This window comes from Podarcis liolepis, assembly GCF_965112155.1.
Source record: "Podarcis liolepis genome assembly, chromosome: 2".
Lineage (NCBI taxonomy): Eukaryota > Metazoa > Chordata > Lepidosauria > Squamata > Lacertidae > Podarcis > Podarcis liolepis.
The window spans coordinates 45,374,057-45,398,639 of NC_139555.1; the positions used below are offsets into that span (position 1 = coordinate 45,374,057).

Below are 24,583 nucleotides of genomic sequence, written 5' to 3' on the forward strand. Positions count from 1 at the left end.
TAATGTATTAGAGTAGGAAACCTTTGACAGGAGAAAAAACATCATTTGAAGCTTTCTGTCACAAATGTTGCTTTAGTTTGGTCATTTTCATTTCTTGCAATAAAATGTTCACCAATGTCGCATTATGAACAGTAAGATATATTTATTTCCTGGAGAGTATGTGGATTCTTTGCATCTTGTGGTCTTTTGTCGGGAGTATTCTCATATAATTGATCACATACCAGTATGTGTATCCATGTAGTCAAAATATAGGGTGTTAGTCAACTACGTTTTAACCTTGAAATGAATGACCCTAACTTAGTCATGTTCATTAATTTCAGTGGATCTGCTCTGAGTGAAACATTGTTGAATTCCACACATAATATTGAAATAGAATAATGGAATAAAATCCAGTAAATCCTGGGTAGGACCCAATAGGTATTCTTCCACTGAGAGAAAGCATTTATTAGTGGAATGAGAGTCTTTCTCATGAAATGGCTGCTATATGGGCATAATGCAAAATGGCTGACACAATTGAAAGAGCAGAAGAGAGATAGGACCACAAAATGGTGTAGGCATGCCTCCCTGTATCAGTCACTCCCACCAATGAAGAAAAAAGGATCTACGTCAGCCACCACTAAGCCAACTCACAGAAATAAGCTCTTTGTACCTCTCCTCCATTCAGAACAGAAGGGGGGATGGGTGCAGAATCATGACATCCAAAGAAATATGACATATTGCATTTTAATACTACTGAGTGATAGCAATAGACTGAATTGTTTGATACTATTGCTTTTGTGAATTTGCATTTTGAATTTGGTTTAACGTGATTCTTACTCTGTGAGCCATCATGAGAGAAATAAATGGGAAGAACCATCTCCCTTGAATTATGGGAATAGTTATATCTAGAGGAGCAGTTAATTTTACCTATCCACTGCAGTCCACTGCACGTATTCTACCAAATGAGTCAACATCTTTCTATATTTTGCTGACAAAATAGAGAAGGTGACTCTGCAAATGCTCTTAATGAAGTTAATGTCACAGGGACAGAAACGTGTCTGGGTAACTATTATTATGTGCATTTGTCATATAGGAAAGTGAGGCATGAAGGAACACATTATTGAAAGTAATATAGGTAGCTATAAGTGGAACAGACATCAAACCAGATATCGGCAAATCAGCGGGCTGTGCTTCCAGTCATAAAATAAGAATTAATTCCCCTTTGTTGAGCTAGCTGTTCTGAATGGGTTCTACTTCCACTTCTTGCTCTTATTTCTCTTTTAGTTCTTTTCAGGGAATGAACAGGGTAGAGTGACTGAGTGGAAGGGAGAAGTTTGTGGTGACAAATCCCCATCCCCATCCCCATCCTGCTGACCTCCATGTTCTTGGTGGAAGGTCAAAAGAAAGTCTTCACATTAACAACTTGAATGTGCACAGCCTTCTTTTCTTTTCACATGATCGGGGACTCTGATCTGTTCTGACCTTCTGCAGAAGGTCAGGGATGGGTCCTGCCATTGCAAGTTCTCTTCCTACAGTCCCTATTTTAAATCCAAACACTATTAAATATCTCTTATTCGCATATATCACAAAGATAAATTGAAAGTGCAAACTAATGCACAGCAGGTCTTGCTGTGTTCGGGGGGGGGGGATTACTCCTCAGTAACTTCTTTCTTTCTTTCTTTCTTTCTTTCTTTCTTTCTTTCTTCCCTCTGCATAACTATAAATCCCCTCCTAATCAACCAGCAACTTGAGTAGATTAAAGATAAATGTGGGGTAGGGGTGGAGAGGGGATCCAATATCTCTAGTATATAATAACAGTCCACAAATCCATGAAAATAAAGTATCCTGTAGCTGGATTATTTACGGTACGTACTAAGACTCCATGGCCAAGCTATATTCATGCTAGCTACCTTGACAATTAAATTACAAGATTAGTAGTTCAATTACCAGATTGTAATAATGCCTAATACCTGCCTCCAAATGAGGTGAGGGCTTCTCCTAAGGCTGAAACACCCTCACATAGTACCATTTCTCTGGCAGGCTGGTACAGACAGTGGTAAAGTTCACTCAGTAGGGATAAGGGAGAAATTTGGTTTGGCAACTGAACTTCCTGCAAAATATGTATGCAAATTGAAACCCAACTTCTCTTAATTTTGTGTTGTCGATTTTCCATGGAAAAACTGTACAAAATGCACATATTAGGCATAGTGTTCATGAAAATACAATATTAATAAAAATAACATACAAAGCTGCATTATATTATGCAATTATGTAAAATTGCCTGCAAATATGTGCATATTGGGAGAAATGTTCACTAAAATACTGATGGATTTTTTAGGGAAGTATTAAAATGTATTAATTTTATTTAAAATGAATGCTGAAATATAGCCAACTGTACTTAGGGCAGGGAGAATGAGAAGCTGAAATTGACATATTTGTCCATCTCTATTACTTGGGTAATTACTCAGAAAGCTTTGGTGGCCATAGTTTAACATGGGCTCTACTAAGGTCAAGTGAGAATATAACAGATCAGCATTATGACTATGTATCTGATAAAGCTGTCAGATTTTGTAAACATTTTCCTTTCTTTCCAATGCAAGTGTATTTATGAAATACAGTTAGTGAAGACCACCAATGTTTCTCCCTAGTTAATGCACTTTTCTGCAGTACAGAAAAGGACTTCATGGCTGGAGTGGGAAAATTTACAAAAATCATTTAAAGAGTCAAAATATAATTTAGTGTCACACAAGCAAAAAGAAGACATTTGAGCTATAACAAAATACAGAGCTATAAGCATTTCTGTATTGACTGCTTTATCCTTTAATTTGTATTTTTAAAGCAATTTTCAAGCTGAGCATGCATTAAGAATATCTTACCCTAAAGCAAGGAACTGTTATAAGTACTAATGACACTTTGTGACACATTCATCAAATTACATGTTGTGCAAATTGCATTTCTCACGGCCCACACTCCTGTTTTTATTGAAATCACTGAATCTAATGATCTATTTTCATTAAACTGTTGTGATATCAGGAAAGAAATACATTGTAATTTCATTACCAAAGTCTGCAACTGGAGATAGATGTAATAAAAACAAATTTTGATAAAAAACATTTTTCCTAAAAAGATTAGAAAGTTAAAACATGCACATCTACAACAATAATGCTACAATCCACTGATGGAGATCAGTGGGACTTATTCCCAGGTAAGGGTTTGCTTTCAAAAGTGCTATTGCACAGCCTCTGCAAGACCCACCAATCAGCTGACCATTTGGTCTCATGTAGCCCAATGCTCAGGGCTTTGCTGGCACCACCGATCAGCTGATTGGTGGTGCCTGCAAACCTCCTTTCAGCTGAGCCAGGTCTTGGCCTGTCCCTCATTGGATCTCATATAGGGCAGGTGGACACAGCTTGGCCAAAATGGCCTCACAGGCCAAATAGGGAGGACCAGCATGCACACTTTATTTTCATGGACCAGAGGTTCCCCACTGCTGACTTAATCATGTGAGGGAGAGTAGGGGTGTGCTGGCAAGCTCTTCTGCCCTTGGCATATCAGCTCTCTTGTTTTTCAGTTCTCATTGAATCACAGAAGTGTAGGACTGAAGGGTGTATTTATGGAGAGTCCCTACATGATCTAAAACTTTGGCCATGCAGGTTCTCTATTGCAGAGGGAGCTTCAGTGAGCAGCTTCTCTGTTTTAGAGGACTTCACTCGAACTCATGGAGGGATTAAAAAAGGGAACTGAAGATTACGCAGCAGATGGGACAGGCCTTACCAGCTCCCTCATGTGATTTTGATTGCCCCAAGAAAGAGAGCATCTAAATAAGTCTTTCCTTATTTTGGGTAACACAGTGTGTAACCAACTCGTGAGAGGTGAGGGCAAGCCACAGGGCACCCCTACCCCTTACTTGACAGCCTGGATGGAGCACCCCCTCCACCATTTGTACATCTGAACACAGGGAATCTGTCCAGACATTAAAAGTTTCTGAGCAGAATTGGGTTTTCCTGTGTGCATTAATTGAATATGCTTTGAACAGCTGGACAGGGCTCAGGTCGGAACCAAAATGTCACATTTTGATTTGGAACAGAAAATCAGCTGGAATACTTCTAGGCAGTTCAGGGTGAAGAGATACTGCTGGAATGAAGGTGGGGGGGGGCAGAAAGAGAGAGAGATTGGCTTCTGGCATATATATGTCCTCAATAATAAACACAGATGCCTCCAAGGCTGTTCTTGCCCAATTAAATCCTTTCACAATGTAACTGCAGTTGCCGGCTTCTCAACTTCATGTTGTTACATAGCATTTTGGTAACCTACTTAGCTAATACGCCAAGGCCCTTCTTGCTGCCCATCAACTGTAATGAGGAGCTTTAATTGAGAACAAGGCTGAATGGGAAGCAGAGGAATAGGATCCTCAGTTACATGAACAACCTAGTCTACAATCTAGTTAAATCAATGGTGTGTGTGTGTGTGTGTGTGCGCGCGCGCAAGGGTGATCTAGTCCAAGACCCTGCAATGCAGTACAGTGGTCCCTCGGGTTAAGTACTTAATTCATTCCGGAGGTCCGTTCTTAACCTGAAACTGTTCTTAACCTGAAGCACCACTTTAGCTAATGTGGCCTCCTGCTGCCGCTGTGCTGCCGGAGAACGATTTCTCTTCTCATCCTGAAGCAAAGTTCTTAACCCGAGGTACTATTTCTGGGTTAGCGGAGTCTGTAACCTGATGCATATGTAACTTGAAGTGTATGTAACCCGAGGTACCATTGTAATCTTTTGCCCAACATAGTACTTGAATCCATAACTCAGAGATTATGAGGATTATGCTCTACCAACTGAGCTATCCGAGATTCAGTTTATTTAAGGGACTAGAACCAAAACGTTTTCAGTACTTTTACACTGGCATAACTAGGTTGCAGGTTGAGCTGTCACTATTAATATTATCATCATTATTACTAGTTCAGGCCACGTATATGACTGGATGAAACAGAATGCTGTGAAAAATCTGTTGTCAGGTGAACTAGGGCTATTGAAAGACCCAGACTATAAATTACTGAATGTTAAATGGGCTTCATGAGGGAGGGGAGCTGCAGAAGGGTTAATTGAAACCCAAATAGGTATGTAGTGTGCAGACAGACTATATCCCCAGGTGCTTGCTTTCCCTTTAGGTCTGCCCCTGCTTGTGCTGTTACCTTCCATTCTTGGGAGATGTGTTGCAAAATTCCGCACAGCAGCTGGCTTTGCTTTTGGAACATTTTAATTTCCAGACTTAAAAAAGAGAATGCCATGCAGTAGACACCCCTTGCAATAAGATTTTTGCGTGCTCTATTCTCAACTTACATTTAGGAGATGGTTCTTCTTGCTTTGGTTAAATGAATTATTTGCAGCACATGGCACTTTCCCTAAAGTGATCGTAAAAAGGCTTTTTCATATTTTGATATCTTTAAATCTGCTATATAAGATGTGAACCATTAGATAATGTGTTTTCTTATCATTCCAGGCAAAGAGCATCACAGTTAGAGTCAAATGGCAGCTATATAGGATTGTTATAAAGTCCTTGAGGGGTTTTACATATTAATAACATTTTACCTGTTTGAGTTAAGCTGAAATACTACCGCTTGTGTCACAAAGGGAGCATAAGAAGCTGTCTTATGCTGCCTAGCCTAGAGAAACTAGTTGGATGGGATGGAGGATAGAACTGCTACACTACTTCACAGCAGGTATTTTTGGCCTCCTCAATATTTGTTGGAAGGAGCCTGCCCCCCTAAGTGATGATGAAGATAGTGGTGATATTGACAAGACAGGTGGGGGAAACCCATGATGCGATGAGTGTCACAGCTTCAGTGGCCAGCTCCTCCAGAATGCTTGACTTCCTCCAGATCACATGATGTCTTGCATGCATCGCATGCAAGACATCACACACACATATGACATGTGCTGGGCCTCCTCAGTTTTGGGGGCAACCTGGTACCTCTCCACACTTAGTTGAAGCATTCCATTTCTTCTTTTCATTTGTGTCTTTATCACATCTACATTAAATATCTACTGATAAACTATGTAAAAGGCTTGATGTGATTGTACACATGATTTCCATCAATATTCTCTTTGTGCAATGTTTTACTGGTGTACCCCAGGGCTGTATTTACTTATTACGGGTAGAGGATATAAAAGAGCCTCGTTTGTATCTAATTCAGACGTAAGAAATACAAATAAAATGAATTAAAAGTAATTTCTATTTCTATTAATTCAGATAACATAGTATTAATATTACTGAAATTATAAAATTATTTCTTTCGGAATTATTTTGTATCTGTTTTAAGATTTGCACTGCACTGTATTTCTTGGCAGTTTTTGAAAGCTGAAACACTGCATCAAAGTTCGCGTGGGAATGGGGAAGACATTTGGCCAGCTCTAAAACTGACAGGGAAGTTGTCCTCCACTTTGCACCAGCAATGCATTTGTCTCATTTATACCCATAAGTCTCCCATCATCTGATTAGTGCTCTTCTACATCCCCCACCTCAGAACCTTTCTCCCTGTTCCTTGCCCCTATATCAACTTTCTTGGAAATACGGTACCAGTCTTATGAGCAAAGGAACACAACGAAGAAGAGTTTTCTTTTTAAAAGCATAAAAGCACTATATTTAACAAGAGACCTAAGATTGGTTCCCTATTTCCAGTCTTTTCAAAACATGGCAGGTCAGATACCCAAAGGAAGTACTAGAATCCCTAAAATTGTCATGCATTTGAATGCAAAACTCCAAAGTTACACACGTTGTAAGTTCAAAGAACATTTCAAAGGATTATAAGCAGACTAATTAATGATCTTTGGACCCCAGAATCCTAGTTCGGAGAATTTTAAAGGTGTTATTTTTTCCTAGTCTTTGACATGGATGACTCTTGTCTTAGCTTCTTGAAACATGGCAAGTGTTATGCCCCTATGGAGTAATATAATGTGTTCAATTTTCATGGTAGTTGAGCACAGAACTCCAAAGTTACAGGCAGCATTAATCTGGTTTAGACTCCATTGAATGTAATAGAAAGCTTATTGGAAGTCTCCCCATTTTAAATTGCACCTCAAATGGAGACTCTTTATCTAATCTCTCTTTAAAAAATTGCAGGTGTGATGCCCTGAAGTAATCTAAATCCTTCAAATGTAGCTTTGAAATGCCATGAATAAAAAAAAATGCTGTGTGTGTGTTCCCTTGAAAATAATGATGTCCAAAAAATGAATTCCAAATTAGCTAAATACAAGTGAAAGCTTTACAAAAGGAACAAATTTAAAATAATAATTTTAAAGCCAAAATCACAAAAGGAAAACAATCATTTCCCCCAGTACACATCTTTAAGATATATATGCAGGTTTGCATCGATAAAACAACGCCAAATCCAGTCCTGATGTGTTTGTATGTATAGTTCAGTCAATATGGATTTTGTTTGAGCACTTGTGTGCATTCCTAAAACAAAACACAAACTTCATAGTTGTGCGTATGGCCACATGAGCATTGCAGGGTAGCTTTCTAAAAAATGAACGTCTACGTGCATATTAGCAACAGTGGGGAATGCAAATGCCTGAAATAACTTAGATGAATTGTTCATGCTTCCATTCTGAAATTAGTTATATATATTATCTTAATGGAATAAGAATTCAAGAGCAGCGGAGCACATGGCAGAGACCACACATAGTAAAGGGATAGAACTGGGAAAATCTGCTCATCTCTTGGTAGGACATCCCTCCTGTTAAACTACTCTAAATCAGGTGTCTTCTCCTCAAAGCTCGTCTTCGAGTCAAAATGTTGTTCCATTACCTTCTAGTTAACAGAATATTCTGGATATTTGGAATTCCACAAAATAGTTGGCTGTTTTGTGCAACTCTATCTTCTGTAATAGAGAATGAAAAATGGTGCTCTGCATTCATAAGGCCATTTGCTAGTTTGACAAAATGAACAAAATAATGTAAAATGTAAGCATTAACTATGATTTGCAGCTGAGAGTACAGACAATATGTAATCATTTACTGTCTGAAATGGTATTTTGGAATGAGCTGGGATTACGCTTTTGTAAAATGCAAGATGTTTTCTAGCTTCATTAGAGCTCTGTGAGATTAACTAACTAGTTCACCAGATGCATCCCAGAAAATCTCTATGGGCTGTGCCCTATATTTGTAAGCTATTATGTGAAAACTATTATTAGGCTGGTTATTGGCAGAGTTATTATGAGAATGGAGATGGTTAGGGAATGCGGCTTCAAAACAGAGTGAACATATAGGCTAAGTATCCAGTTTGGTACATCATACCCCAAATGGAACCCATAATCAATGCAGGCAGTTTGTAGAGGAGAAATATGCAGCTTTACTTACTTACTTACTTACTTACTTACTTACTTACTTACTGCAGAGACTCCAGGGAGCTGCCCTGAAAGTTGTGTTTCTGTTGCAGCGATTTGCACAGCAAATTACGTTATCTAAGGATAGTTAGAAAGTACCTTCCCAATCTCACAAGCCCATTCCTGTGATGATCAGAAGACAGTGGGCAATAGTCAGCTTTGTTTTACCTGGTGTAGAACTACTGAAATGAATGGACCTAGCTTAGTCAAGGTTCATTCATTTCAAAGGGTCAACTCTGAATAAAAGTTAGCTGACTAGCATCCACTTTCTACACAACCTGGTGCAGGAGGAAGAAATTCATAGGACTTTCAGGGGCACTTTGTGGGGTGGGAGAGTAATGGTTTTAACTGTGGGAAGTGGGAGAGTAATGGAGTCAGCTGTGGTGACTTCTCTGCATTTTTCATTTTTAAACAAACAAACTTTTTTATAATTAAAGTTAATGCTTTTCCAGACAGGTAGCCTTGGTAGTCTTTTGCAGTAAAAGCAACAAAGAATATTGTGGCAATTAAATTGCAAAACAGCCCAACTCAAAGCCATCTATGGCTGCAATTCTAACCATACCTACTCAGAAGTAAGTCCCATGTAAGTGGTGTTAGACTTGCAGCCAAGCTTGATTTCACAGTTTAGTATAAACTTGTTATCCTGCCTTAGGCATCAGGGTGGGACAATTTAGGACCCTGAAGATACTTTGCTCTTTGTTTCCTGGATTGTATTGCTTACTCCTTCACTCAGCTGTAATGCTACTTAACCACATATAAGTCCTTTTTATTGTAACATTTTATTTCACAAATGCATATTCCATACAAAAAAAATAGACATCTGTATCTGTCTACTGAAACATAATACTCAAGCAAATGTGTGTTTCAAATGTGAAGATTTGGCTGGGAATGGGGCAAAACTTTTAAAGCAAATATTCAGGGGGTGGATGGTGAAAACTGAGCAGTCAAATTCAGATGTTTCTCTCTCCTTTCTCCCCCAAGAGCCTTGGACTTTAATGGAGGAGCACAGATAAAGTCTACAGATTACAAAAGAGATTGCTTCTTCTAATGTGATAAGAAACACGATACAGTAAAGATACATTTCATGGGTTTTTAAAATTCGCAAAAAGAAATGTATTAAGTCTCCAAAACATGTTTGTTCGTTTTTTAAGCTTTTTGTTGCAGAGCACTTGTATTTCTCTAAGACCTGTCCAGGGTCCTGAAATATCTATCGCTGACTGCTCTCATTCTCTGACTTGTTAAGTTGCTAAACAGTCACTGCCGGCCCTTGTTGTTTGCTTGGACTGCTGCCCAGGGGCTCAGCCACATCAGTCAGTACAGGATAGTTGCTTATTTGTGCATGAAGCAAGAGGCAAGTTTATTTGGTGGCCCAAATGTTAGCCGTACCTGAAATAAGCAAGAGGGAAAATGTTCTCCAATAATTTTTATCATGTATATGGGGTGCTTCCCCTACCTATCTGTGTATATAATTAGTAAAATAATCAAGACATGTCTCTGTATCCTGAACACCAGAATGGGACTGGGAGACCATAGGGAGGCTTATTTTTGCACAGTCATTGGGTTTGTCTGCTTTCCATTTATAGACTTTCATTCTGCAGTTAGATTGGGTCTAGTTTAGGTTCCGAAAGTTCGTGTATTTTCTTTTATTAGTATAACATGCAATGTAAGGCTGTGGTACCCAATTATAGCTGCTTTCCTCCAGCTGCACACCAGCAAGCATCTGCTAGACCTTAAAGGAGCTGCAAATGGCTTGCCTGGAATTACTCCAGTTCAGCAAAGCTGTATCTTGCTGCATTTGTGCTTTTCTCTTGAAGGGACATTGTGCATAGTCACCTCCTTTCCAGCCTCCACCCACCCAAACACCCCATCTCTCTATAGTTGGTCTGAAATGCCACTTCTTTTGAAGCTGAACTGCCCTGAAATACATATGCCATTAGCCTGACTGATCATACTGAGCTTCCAAGAGAGTCTGCTTTTGATCTGCACTGCTTTTGTTTTGCCCTCCAGAATCTTGTAGTGAGATAAGTTTTTCTCGTTGCTTACTTGCTTAGATCACTTTCCTAAGGGGAATTTAAAACAAAATGTTCCAGCAAAAATGGTGATGCAGTCTTCTGAAATATTTAAAGGATGGAAGTTGAAAAAACATGGAATTTGTGTGTGTGTGTGTGTGTGTGTGTTTGTGAGGGGGAAGAACTTGAGCAATAAAACAGCTTTTCATCTTGTCTGCATCCCAGAATCCCTCTGGCTTTTTCCTTATGAGACCTTCTTACCAGCTTGATGGCAGTGTACTTTCTAATGGCACTTCCTTGTAGAAGTATTTCTCCTGGTGTGGGTTCAGGCAGAATGAATCTGTTAACATCTGTAGCCTCTCCGAGGATCAGTGCCCTGAGCTAGAAGGGTTTTGTTCCAGTTTTATTATGCAGCACTGTCCCTTGACTTTGAAAGTAGCTGGAAATATAAGCATCAAAGATTAAATGCATAGGAGCCTTGCCTTTCCCAACTCCCTGGGAATGGAAGGCTTTTAGAGGAGTGTTGAGCTGGCTTTTATCCTACCTCTGGCAATCTAAAGAGACTTGAAAGAGAGTTGACGAAGTAGAATCCTAAGCATTAACCTGCTTCTGTAATTTGTGTCTGTGCCATTGGCCTTTTACATGGCTCTTCTCACTCTGTGGTGACATTAATTCTAGGGATCTTTGCTGCCACAAGCTGTGAGTTGGGCAGAAGCTGGAGCTCATGGGTTTCTCCCACCAGTCTTGCCAATAAAATCTTCATCAAATATCTTTAGTACATTTGATTTGACACTCCATTTTGCCAGGGAGTTCAAAAGTGTGTTTGGTCAAATAGGTCTTCTGTACTCTGTGTATCCCACAATTAGCAAATTGACATGAAGAACGAAAAAGAAATGGGGACAAACTTACACTGCCTCCCTGATAAGCAGGCATGGTACTCTTAGGATTGAAGGAGAGCTGAAAAACCAAAGGCAGTTCTTCCACCTCATTCAGAGCTGCCAGGGTGGAACAGCAGGTGGAGGGGAGCTCTTACACTATTAAGAGAAGAGGAAAAGGTGGAGGAATATAACAAAAAGGGGGAAACCCCAGGCAATGGGGGTAGGAGTGGGAGCAAGGAGCAACATGACAGAGTAAGAGCTTAACATCCAAGGCACTTGGGACCTCTCTGGTCTTCCATCAGGGAGTTTCAATACAGAATGTTCAACCTCTTATTCTACTGTTTCCTCTTTCCTTCCACTGAGTACAAGAGACTTAACTTCTGTATTTGAAATTCTCTGATGGAGGATCTGAGAGGCCAAAAACACACTGGATATTTCCCTCCCTTTACCCCTTTGCTCTTTCTTTCTTTCTTTCTTTCTTTCTTTCTTTCTTTCTCAAGCAGCAACAAATCTGCCTCCCACTGGGCACAAAGGGAATAAGCTACAGCAGCTCTTGTAGTTCTCTCTCTCTCTCTCTCTCTCTCTCTCTCTGTGTGTGTGTGTGTGTGTGTGTGTGTGTTTAAGGCATTGGATCTTTCAGGTTCATTTGCCAGAATGATCCATTTTCAGCCTTACCAGTGTTTATGCTCCAGCATCAGTAGGACAAGGGCCATAAATTTTCTACAGTAGTGGAGAGGTGGAATCTGATTTTGGATTACTCTTTCCAAGATGCATCCCATGGTACTAATCCTAATGGACCACAGAAGTGAAAGTCCAATGAGAGGATATGGAGGGTGTGGGAGTCAGATGGAGTACATGCTTTTCCAGAGCATTTACAAGATACAAGAACTGAGAGTTTGAACTGTCAGAACTTTGGCTCCAGTTTTGGAAGACGTTTTTGCATCCTAGGTTGCATGCAGAGGAAATGCTTCTGTTCTAAAATCTCATTTATTCACAACCGCAGAGCAATTTCCTTGAATATTATTGGTATAATAGTGAACTCTGCAGGTTAATTGGAAAGCCAATCTTTCAACCAGTCTGAACAGCTCAAATGAAAAAACATATTGCTCTCCTCCACAGTGGTAGCTTACTGAGGAGGAAATAAAAGGAAAAGGAAGCAGATGCATCTTCATTTGCAGATTATTTACACTTTGGTGTGTAATGGTACCTCCTGAGGTACTTCAGTCTACTCCATCAGTGCTTTTTCCTCACATAGATGCTAATCCCAAATACCAAACATCTTCCTGACAAGTCTCTGCTAATCCCCAGATAGGCACTGTGCTACTTTTCTAAATGACAACGGCTTACTTATTTTAATTATGTCCCAGTTAACTACATTATATGCTAAAAGTTTTGGTAAAATATAAAAGCTGTATTTTGCATAGCAGCCATTTTATAAGCCTTTCAGAACTAAAATGACAAAAACATTTAAAGAGTGCGTGCACACACACTCACACCCACACACCCCTACACCCCTACACCTACTCTTGGGAATTGTGTGTATGTATGTTTACTGTTCACATTTACATTACAAAGATTCACAAGTGGTGTCTTACATAGGCATATATAGAAAGCTAAAGTGAGCAAGTCTCCCAGTACACTTTCATATATTCCCTTCCAAGGATCATGTGCAAAGAGAAAACATTAATTCACTCATTGAAGTGGATTTAGAAGATATGCTGAGATGTCCTAGACCTTGTGAACATGTAAAGAGCTGCTGACTGTATTGTACTCTTTGGTAATAGATGTAAGGTTGCATTTTAACTGTAGGTCTCTAGCTGTCAGCTTACGTCTAAAGGATAACTAGAGGTGAGTTATAACTTGCTAAAGAATGGTACCAGCATAATGTCAGAACAGATAGCATTTACTTTTGGAATAAAATGCACAGACATACATTGCTCCTTAATTTCAATAGGATGGAGCTACAAACAATGGTGAAATGCCAAATGCTTAATTGCACTTAAGCAGTAAAAGTCACACTAATTTTAAAAAATGAAATGTCATTTCATATCAGAGTGATTCTCTGGAATAACCCCTGCCCACCAAGTCTTATGTACAAAGCATTGCACTGCCCCCATTGGATTCCACAGCAATTTGATTTGTGATTCTGTGACCATAGGATGAACCAAGATTGGGACATGCACTTCCCACTCATGAATTGAACATGTTTGATCATCTCTGACTCATTCACTAGCACGATACACATACAGAATTAGTCATAAAATATAGTTGGGATTTCTGGGTTCCTAGCAGGTAGCTTGATCCCAAAGAGAATCTGACATAAATGAACTCTGGAGCAAGCGTTGTTAAAGATGCAATTGTGCTTGACTTCATTATGTAGTGAAACTCTAATTGTGGCATGGAAATGAATGTTTGGAAAGGACAGAGTAAATAGAGCTAATTCATGATGCTATACATGGGGCCTGTGCTAACTGTGGGCAGATTTCTTACTTATACAGCTGATAAGATGTGCCATCACTTGCCAGTTGTACAATTTCAGAGGCGCTGTGTGCCTTACTATTATCGAGTGTTTATATAAAGCACCACAGCAGGTTCAAATACTGAAGATGCATCATTTGAAATATAGACTTGCTCAAATTCTTAGCAGATACTGCAAGATACAGTAATGAAAGAGGAAAGGATACTAATCCTGCACCCCCCTAAATAAGAATAATTTGCCACAACACATTTAATTCAGCCAATCCTGAATTTAAGCAGAATGTCCACTCTAAATCATTCCCTTTTCGTCCCTGTAAAGAGCATGGTTTGTTAGGACAGCTGGTGTATATCTGGGTTTCTACATGCCATGTGGCCATTGTCAACTGTGCCAATAACATTGTGTCTACTAGTTATCATCTAAACAGTGACCCATGTTTACTCCAGCTGTTAAACATTTGATCAGTCCTTAAGGAACAGTTGATAAACCACACGGGAAACTTTGAACCAATTTAGGTCATGCATCACAGATTTCTCTTCATTCCTTTCCCCATCCATCTGTTGTCCTGGCACCATTTATTCCTGAAGCAAACAAGGGAAACTCCTAACCCATGAAAAGCAGTTTGTGCTGCGCAAACTCCTGTTGCCTTTGAACAGAGCCCATCTAAATAGCTTGATTCCAGATTTTTATTCATGTTTGTACACATTAGCTAAATTAACATTTAAGATGCTAGTCTTGCTATTAGAAGCAAAATTCATTGGTTAACTCTAATTGGTTATTTTCTTTTAACAGTGGAGGTGGTGGTTTGATGCCCATAAATTTTTGATGTGTATTTTTCTTCCAGGGTTGCAGATATATGGGCATTGCTGTGCAGCAGCCTCTCAGGGCTACATCTATACTACACTCAGCCTTCCACCACAAAGCCCCCTTTAGATAGTGGGAGCTTCTGGTAGGAGCTCCTAGGACTGTTTCTCTCTCAGGGCCCTTCAAGGAATCACTGGGAGAGAATGGCCACTTCCTCCTTCTCCCGGGGGGCCGACTGTTGCAGCCCCTCATGGATTGGCCACTGTCCCTGGCAGCTGTCACACACAATCTCAACCAGCCATTGGGAATTTCCTCAGCTGGCTGAACTGCAGGGCAGGACTGCCTGCCAAAATTCTGTATTTAAATGAGCCAGTCAGGATCATCCCACTAGTGGGCGGAGCCTTGTGAGTTGGTTTCTCCTGCTCTGGTCCACCAGTGACACTGACTCCTTCAGCACAATCATCAGAAGAGCAAACCCTCCCATGCTCCTGTAATTTTACCCTTTTACCCTTTTTGTTACATTCTAGGTCATTTGTTTTATCATGTATATTCACTATAACTTGCTTCTCAGGTTTCTGGTTTAACCATATTGGTTTCCTAGGTTTCTTGTTTAACCATGTTTTTGCCTCCTTGTACCATCTGACTTTGCTCTGGTTGCTAATGGTTGCCATATCTGGAGCCAGGAAGGAATTTGCCTGCAGAGAGATTGGCCTAGCTGGAGGTTTTGCCTTCTCCAAAGCAAAATGTCACAACTTTTGGTGGTTAAGGCATTGGGTGGAATCCTAGTCATCAAGCTTTTGGGTGAAGTGGTGCATCACCCAGACCTTATCCAGTGGCGTATTCAGTGTACCCCATTAGAGGAGTCTTGATGCAAATCCCTGTCCAGAAGCCAAATGTGGGGTAGATGGGCCATAGAGCTTCCAGTGGCAGCCTGAGGATGGCCACGTCCATAGACTGCTATTTTGGGGAGCCCATAATCCTTGGCACAACACTGTTAAAAGCTTCAGCCCTCTGGCAGGAGGCTGGAATGGATATTCACCCAATGCCTGAGCAAAAATCCACCTACAATTGGAATCAATAAGGTTGTGGCCATTTTTAATCCAGATTGTTGTCCGCTTGAGTTTGTTCAATAACACCATAGCTATAGCCACTCCATGGATGGCACTGGGACCACAATGTCCTGTGACTCTCCCATCTTGGGTTCTGCAGAATATCCCAGATTTTTTTACACAGTCTGCATGTGCTAATGACACATCTTCGGATGTCATATACCTGTGCCGTAATGTATATGAGTATAAGAAAGCACACACACATCCCCACACACATACAAAATCAGTCTGGGGGAGGGACCTTTAACACTAAAAAGCAAAGAAGTCTGACGTGAAGAAGGCACAGCAGTTTGTTAAGAAGTATGCCAGCACTGCCAAATTATGGGGGGTCTTGGGGGGGCATTAAAAACCTTGGGGACATATCGATATATATATATATATATCCATAGAGCCACTTTAGCACAAGTACTGAAAGGGGTTACAACCTGGAACTAATACCACATCAGGTGGCCAAAGGGAGACATTTAGAGATAGCATTCTGAAATAGGTCTCAATATCACCATATAAAGTGGTAACTAAGTCCCATTGAAATCCACAAGAAAAATTAATGTGAGTTAATTGAATTAACCTTAAGTGTGACTCACATTCTCTGTATTGCACTATGCTCTATCTTGGGGGTTGGCAGATTTCAGGCTTGTGGGATCTACTTCATGTTTTACTAGAGCCTTAAGATCCACCAATGGCAGCCAGGTTGGGGAGGGGGGAGAAGAAAGATACACAGACTTAGAATGAATCCCTGGGTTCTGAACTTTCTGAGTACCAAAAAATAATTTGAGTTTACATGGCTCCCACATATTTTTGTTTAGTCCTGGTTACTCTCCCCATCCTGCATTTCTTTGTGCCTTTCTTTATATCTATTCCCTACCTATCTCCATTTTCTTCATTTAAACATTTCATCCACTTAGAGTCAGAAATTCCCGTCAATCTACTTCAGACCACCCAGAGAGCTATTAGTAGATCCCAATCAACCTTTGGGCAACCCCCTACTCAGTCTCTTTCCCTTTCACTCATATATCCATGAATTAACTGTGTAATCCTCTAAATGTTGGCTTAAATATAAGTTTAGTAGACTTCCTCAGAGTCCTTTGGGAAAAGCCCAGTGGTGGAAAGCAACGGCAGAACATTTTTAAGTAAACAAAAATCAAGCAGTGGCATGCACTGAACAAAGTTAAATGCAAATATTTTGTTGTAGTAAATTTGGACTATGATTGCTTATGGTGGTATGCAATTATCTGGGTTGCTTCTATAGTCGAACAATAGGCACGCCAAATGTCAGTGCTCAAAGCCGGGAAGTTTATTATTAAAATAATTCTAATGAATTAACATTTGCTGTGTGTTCTGACATGAGGCAAGCATGTTGCTTTATTGTGCTGTGCTGTGTTGTATTGTACCAAGCACAGCACAGTAACCTCAAAGAAGTTTCACTGCATTCCTTCCAGGCAATAAAGCACTACCTTTAGTTTTAAAGAGACACCTGTTCAATTCTTTGCCTTGAAGAAAGCATGAGTTGTGAATCTTTTCTGTGGTGTTCAACAGTAGGGTCTTTCCTGGGGTGAGCAGAGGAACAGTCTAGTGCCTTATTTACTGACCTTTAGACGGCAGATTAAGATTGAACACCTTTGCAGATTTAATTGGGAATAACCCTCACTGAACACAATGGGTGGCATTAAACCAGGCTATACTCCATTGGATTTAATGAACATGATTAATTAGGTTCATCAATTTCGATATGTTTACTCTGAATAAAACTTAATTGAATACCATCCAGCGAAAATTACAGAAAAATTATGACTGAGGAATGACTATTACACCTTAAGCCCTATCACCTTGCATAACATATATTTTACAGGAGATTATGTGGTCATGGCAGTCTACTTTGATCTAAGCAGAAGGATGGGCTACTTCACCATTCAGACTTACATCCCTTGCACACTCATAGTAGTGCTATCTTGGGTCTCTTTCTGGATTAATAAGGATGCCGTCCCAGCCAGAACATCTTTGGGTAGGTCATGGCTTCTCTTTATTCTGATTGTTTGTGTTCCTATACTGAATTATGACCATTCCCTGTGCACATGGATCCAAACTGTCAGGATCTGGGGCCAATTCATACATAAATTGGGCATCCCACTGTGTGACTGGAATGCCTGCTTTATTTCATGTTATTGTAGTGAACAAAATTATTTCCATGGTGTTTCAGTAGAATTAAAATGACCTTTAGAGAATCCCAGAGTGTTTCTAGGCCTAGTTTTTCCATTCATGAAATTGGGCCCTCTGCTTTGTCTATGGATACGTTAGCTCCGTGTCATGAAAACACAGCCAACATTTGATACTTAGCAGGAGTAATGGAACAGTTGAAGCTGATGTAACTACATCCTTCTGTGCAACTGAAATGGAAAAATCCAGCACTTTTAGTTCAATCACTGCTATGCGCAAATGCTACCCAGTGTGATAAACATTGCCATTCACAATATTGTGACACTCCTTATCCCTTGAAGCACACTCGAGTGAGATGTTTACATGGACTAGTGGTCCTACATAGATCTTAAGTGAAAGAGGCCTATTTGTAAGCTCAGTTAATCAATATCTGTAAACACTTTGGAGATGCCCGAGGAGAGAGGCAGCATGCAACCCAAGGGTATTATTATGATGCATTGCTCACCCCATCCTGAAGCACTGAGACCTTTGCTTGCATTTCTCAGGGGAACCTCACAGTTTATTGGTTTATATAAGCACATTTCTGACCATATTGAGGCAAGCTGATTGTTCTAATCCCACAGAAACCAGGAGCATTCCATAGGGACTCACAATGAGGGAGCTGAATGTTAATGTGGAGTTAAGCAGTACAAGGAATGCCTCATGTGTTGAAGCATATGGGAGAGGATTGTGGTGTTGTGCATTCAGCAGCAGTGTGAAAGGGCCTTCTGCTCATGCCAGCATATGCCGCACAGCTCCTCTACGCAAGGGAGAACCCTGAAGTAGTACTGTATTTTCTCTTCCCTTCCTAGGTATCACAACTGTCCTGACAATGACCACCCTCAGCACGATCGCTCGCAAATCCCTCCCCAAGGTCTCTTATGTGACAGCAATGGATCTTTTTGTATCAGTTTGCTTTATTTTTGTTTTTTCTGCCCTGGTGGAGTATGGGACTCTTCACTATTTTGTCAGTAACAGAAAGCCAAGCAAGGATAAAGACAAAAAGAAGAAAAACCCTGTATGTATTTTTATTACTACACCAACTGATAACCCACATTTTAATTATGTTTCCCAGAAATGAGCATTTTGTTGTCCTGTAGGTGTATTAGAAGTGGAAACCATAGAAGGTTTGCTTGATGACCAGGGAAGGGAAAGAAAGGAAATGACTGATCAGGTTCACATGATCCTTTTTTATACCGGGGTTGGCTTTGATAGCCAGATTCCAGAAGAGTACCAGAATACCAGAGTACCAGATTCCAGAAGAGTATCAAGACTGAGTGACAAAATCTGACAAATAGCTATACATCAAATCTCACAGTTAAAGGAAACTTAACAGTTAGTGACAGGAAAATTGACCACTTTTATTTGGTCCATTTTCTGTTCATATGCATATCTTCTATTGTGTTTAATTGCTGTAACCACGGGAACAAACTAAATCCTAGGTACACTTTGTGGGAGCAAGCTGCATTGAATTCCAGCACAGGATTGGGCTGCATGTAACATTTAAAATTAATCTGCCTGGAATTATGGTCCCTCTCTTTTGGAGCATGTATTTTCATCAACTAGCTCATTTGGTGATGGCTTGTGAACTCTGAGGCTGTGGTCAAACTGCTTCGTAGCCCAGGCACAGAGAACAGTTCTGGTTGATTGAAAATAACAGGGCAAATCAAGACTATAGATGTGTGTTTGTATTGTTCCAGTTCCCACCAAGGCACACCACAGTTTCTGATAGGAGTAGCCTTTTGGAATTGTGTTTACAGTTATTTGGGTGGTAGAGGTTAGAAGGCAGGCCTGTAACGTGGGGCATCTGAGAAATGTGACCCACTGCCTTTATGGGTGTCCTTGGACTCCTTGCTAATATTGAAAGATGGCAGCAGGGAAGTTACCTCAAGATGATCTACCTGTACCCATAGAAGTCTCCTCGCTGATCCTATAAACCTGTTGAGTCCTAGAAGCATTGTATTAAGGACAGAAGGAAGGTTGAGAGTATGGACATTACTAATCTAATTTCAAAATATGAATGATTTCTTCTTGTATCTCTTCCCCCTGCCACTTTATTCCCATCTCTTTTCTTTTCACTGCCTGTATTTTCTCCCTTCTCTCTTTTCTACCACTTACTATTATAAGTTATTTATTTTATAGGGTGTTCTATTAGCACAGTGCTGTCCCTCCTCCCTTTTAATGCTGTTGTATTAATTTGTGTAATCTGCATTGAAATCATTGATAAAAAGGCAATATATAAATCTCTTAAACAAATAGTTTAAGAACCAAGAGATACTTCTACAATCTGCAATCCTTGTTCACCATATTGTGAACAAGGAAGGTAAAAGGGTAGAAACTAATGCCTATAGACCTTGAGGAAGAACATTATCTACTCAAGACTAGTGGGTCTTTCCCCTTAGTTAGAGAAGCAGAAAAGAAAATGGTAGTATTTGATTGTCTTACTCACAGTATGTTTGCCTATCCATAGAAATAACTCAGAACAAACCACAGAACCCTGAACTGTCAATCTATTTTAAATTGGATTTCCAAGTTTTGTTAACTCAGATCCTTCTTTACATGTTAATCGCTTTTAAAGTTCTTATAGAAAATTCTATCTTAAATCCTTTTTCTATTTCTATTTCTTTTGACTTGCTATAGTTTAGAAAAGTAACTTTAATTTATGCTACTTTTTGTCTCCTTTCCCCCCTCTCTACCTTTCTTTAATTTAAAAACCTCTGATTCTTTCTTTTTCTGTCTACAAAACCAAAGCTTCTTCGGATGTTTTCATTCAAGGTATAATATTTTTGGTATAGAAATCCACTGCATGTGACTGCTGAATTGAACAACTATAGCTTCAGTAAAGGCTTGTTAGATATTTATGCATTCTACTTGAAGCAACCTTGCAGTGAAGTAGAATGGCTAATATGTAGATATTAACATGAAGTTGATTCAGCAGCCCAAACACTAATTCACTACTGTTTTGAACTTATGATAAGTTCAATGGATTTTAACATGTTTGGATCGCATGCATGAAGAGAGCCTAGTAGTAAAACCAAAGCATTTGTGCTGCTCTCTTTTTTAGTTTTCATGGGATCCAATCCACTAGCTACACCAAGAATCCACAAAAACCCTTTTAGAACTCAGTTGTGACTCTTAATGATCTCATTTAAAGATATGCAAGCTTCAAATCTCTCAAAGATCTGCAATGAACAATCAGATGCTATTGGAATGGTGCCAATATTGTTCTTACACAAACTCTCAGAGTTTTGAAAGGGTATAAATTGCTTACATTCGATGCTGTCCCCAGCTCTTCAGATCGTTTGCTATCCAAAATGGCAAATATAGGTAGCTGTATAACAACTTCAAATATCCCTCATTCTGAAATGCAGATACTTAGTTCTTCTGGGAGATTCCACCCCCCCCAAAAAAAAAGCAGGTGGGAGCCAAAATCAGAGCTTTATTAAAATTATAATTTTACTTTGTTTCAAACAATTTTTCTGACTCCAGCCTTAATTTTAACAATTCACTCTTTTTGATCATTTGTGTGCCAGCTGCTGCTTTTTGTGCAGTATGTTCACCAAAGGATCAAAAGAGATTGTCAGTAAAACATGATTCAAGTGATTCTACATGTACAGCTGCTGTATACCGTGTTGACATTATGAAGCTTTTAGTCAATGGACCATTGTTAATCAAGAGCTGCATGTTGTCAGGAGTGCTTCATAGCAGAGATCATTATAGAGCCCCACCTAACCTATATTCAAATAATTCTTATGTGGCATCCTCTTCCCCTTAACCAAATTAAGTTACCTAGCCATGCAGGAACATAATGCATTCTTTTTCAAGAATTCTGCATTTAAATTATCTCTCACCCCCCCCCAAACTTAATAGTGATATGGGGTGGGGGAGGGAGAATTGTGATTGCCTTCTTATATGAAGCAGTCACTTAAACAAATCTCAGCACTTTTTATTCTGCATTCCTATTTGGAATTAAACCCTACCAAACTGATGCTGTTAAGTAAAATGGGAATTTAAAGACTAAGTGTTGAATTGCTGCTTTGAGAAAGTTCCAGATTAAAGGTTCATCATTGTAACATATCTAAGCATCATGGCTCCCTCATTCTGACATTATGTAGAGCAACCGAGTTTGATGGATCAAATGTTAGTTGAAACAGAACATTGTAGCAACGAGCAAATCACTCATTCTCCTCTCTGCCCTTTCTTGCTGCTCGTTTGTCCTAGGCACCTACAATCGATATCCGCCCCAGGTCAGCTACTATCCAAATGAACAATGCCACACACCTCCAAGAACGGGACGAAGAATATGGATATGAATGTCTTGATGGCAAGGACTGCGCAAGTTTCTTCTGCTGCTTTGAGGATTGCCGAACGGGAGCCTGGCGGCATGGCAGAATACACATCCGCATTGCCAAAATGGACTCATACGCCCGTATATTTTTCCCAACTGCATTCTGTTTGTTTAATCTGGTCTACTGGGTGTCCTACCTTTACCTTTAAACAAGTAGAAAAGAAATAGGGTGAGAAGAGCCTTACTCCTGGAATTTATTAGAGAGATGGGTAACCTGTATAAATCCAAGCTGACGCCCCGCTCCAATGGCTGTAGTGCACTTGAGGGGAATTTTTAACATACTCGTGGGCTTTCCTGCAAGTAGAAGCATCCCATTCTCTTCAGTGCCTGGGAATACTCTACGCACGCTCCTTCATGCACACAGAGCATTCCCTGACATGTGCAGGAGGTGGATCAGCCCTGCGTCACTTAGGAATCCATTGCACATCATGGAACTCTGAACTTCTAAAGTGGTCTGAATTCTTTAGTGCCATAGCCCAGTAAATATCATATCATATATATTGTCTAAGGCTACCATGAAATTGTTGTAGTTTGAATGCTATCAGTCAACGTTTTAAGAAATTCGATAAGCAAAAAAAGAAACAAGTATTACATACGATACCAATGAATCTGAGAGGCACCGTAGGGAGAGGACCCACAGACCATTAAATTTTGGGCATTATGCAGTGGCAGCAGTTCAAAGGTAAAAATACCATTCAGTTTGTGAGCATTCACTATAAATATGTGATATCTTTGTCCTCTGTGGGCTTTTCCTTTTGGAAGAGTCATCTCTCACTTCAGATCGATGTAACTAGTCTAGGGGGAAATAGCTTTTCTTTATATCCAAATAAAAATAGAACTTTTGGGTGACCTCCCTAAAAGCACATGTACAAATGTTGTAAATATTTCACTACCTTGTAGTACTTGGGTCTAGTGCATGGAGAATTATTATTTTTTGGGGGGGGGGAATAAATGGAGCGAAGATACCATATACAATATTGTATTTTATTTCATATCCCTGGCTTTGCTGTTATAGCAGAAAAAAACATGGATTAAAATCATCCTTTTCTTTCCTGGCAGAAATGCCTTCTCCCTCATGCATGGAAGATTTGAACAGACAGCACTTTCTGTAAGAAGTTAGACAAGCCTTAAGACGTTGAACAGAACATGATCCATAGACAGAGCACATCAGTAAGACCAATATAAATAATACCTTAGTCTATAGATTAGCTCCAGGTGTTTGCTGCTGTTTTATTCCTCATTTCTCCATAGCAACTGAAACTACAATTATTATGTACTACAAGATTGGCTGCGGTATTCTGAAGCATTTGTTTGCAGTCAACTGATCATTCCCTACTCTGAATGCCGATCATTTGCACCTAGAATATTTTGCTGAGATGCATGATCCATCTGAAGAAACCAGAGCCAAATATAGCTCTTGCTATATTTGCTTTTTCACAAATGCAGCAAACATTTGTTTTCCAAGCAGATGTTGGGACATTTTCATTTTTGCCAGTATATAGTCCCACTGTTCACCATGCATTTGTGTGGCGTCAGTGGTATTCCTCTACCCCAGTTGGTTGATGATGATATAGAGTATATCCACAGCTAAAACATGATTTAGAGGTAAATGAACAGCAAAAACACAAAGGTGGTGATGGTGGGAGTGAGAGAGAGGGTGTCTTTAATAAACCATATCTGTGTAGCACATGTGTATTCAAATAACAACCAAACCCACTTGGGTCAATCTTGAAATTCATTTAGCAGTAGCTAATGGTTTTAAAACACCTGTACAATGGTCAATTATGCAACGTTAAGCACATGTTAATATAACCAACTTTTTTTTATTGTCACAAACTGAAAACACCAGTTCATATCAAATAGGTTTGCAACTGGGAATGAGGAATATAAAATCACTGCAGAATTAACAATAACCAATACAGAGACCTAAGGACAATTTTCCAATGTCTGTATAGTTTTGGAAATAAACATGTATAGAAAGCTATAACTAACTCCTGATCATCAATTGCTCCTTGTCTAATGTGTTTTAAAGAAAGAAATGCACATACCCATAGTTTTTTTTCCAATAAAATGGCTGCACTCAACCTCACAGTAGTTTTTAGTTCCTGACTTCATTAAAAGTGTTTTAGTGTGTGTGAGAGAGAGAGCAATGGTGTTTCTGAATTCAAAGTACTTGTAAAAAGCTATATTTTTTTAGTTAGGCAACTCCCCCATTAAGTTATGTATATCCACTTTTGTTCAGCGCATACCAAAACTTATGCATGCACAAATTGCCATTTAATTCACAGCAGAGCTCTTTAGGTGCAGGAGTGTTTGTGAGACTAAATGCCCTGCAAACGCCATTGCCCAGTGGAGGGTCATAGTGAAAACAGAGTGCTTGTCATAACAGGTAGTGTCTGTAAAGGAAATA

General features: G+C 39.7%; 1 protein-coding gene across 4 annotated transcripts in view; it reads left to right on the plus strand.

Moving 5' to 3' along the window:
• Positions 1 to 24,262, plus strand: part of GABRG2 (gamma-aminobutyric acid type A receptor subunit gamma2) — a 161,989-nt gene extending 137,727 nt beyond the window's left edge. For 3 of the 4 annotated variants that reach the window (XM_083482382.1, XM_083482381.1, XM_083482379.1), the window contains 4 exons: positions 17,482 to 17,634; positions 18,638 to 18,843; positions 20,577 to 20,600; positions 22,047 to 24,262. In XM_083482382.1, coding sequence (XP_083338508.1) covers positions 17,482 to 17,634; positions 18,638 to 18,843; positions 20,577 to 20,600; positions 22,047 to 22,322 — 659 coding nt within the window. In that variant the 3' untranslated portion in view covers positions 22,323 to 24,262. The remainder of the gene's footprint in view (positions 1 to 17,481; positions 17,635 to 18,637; positions 18,844 to 20,576; positions 20,601 to 22,046) is intronic. The other variant, XM_083482380.1, reaches the window with a different exon arrangement.
• The last annotated feature ends 321 nt before the right edge of the window (positions 24,263 to 24,583 follow it).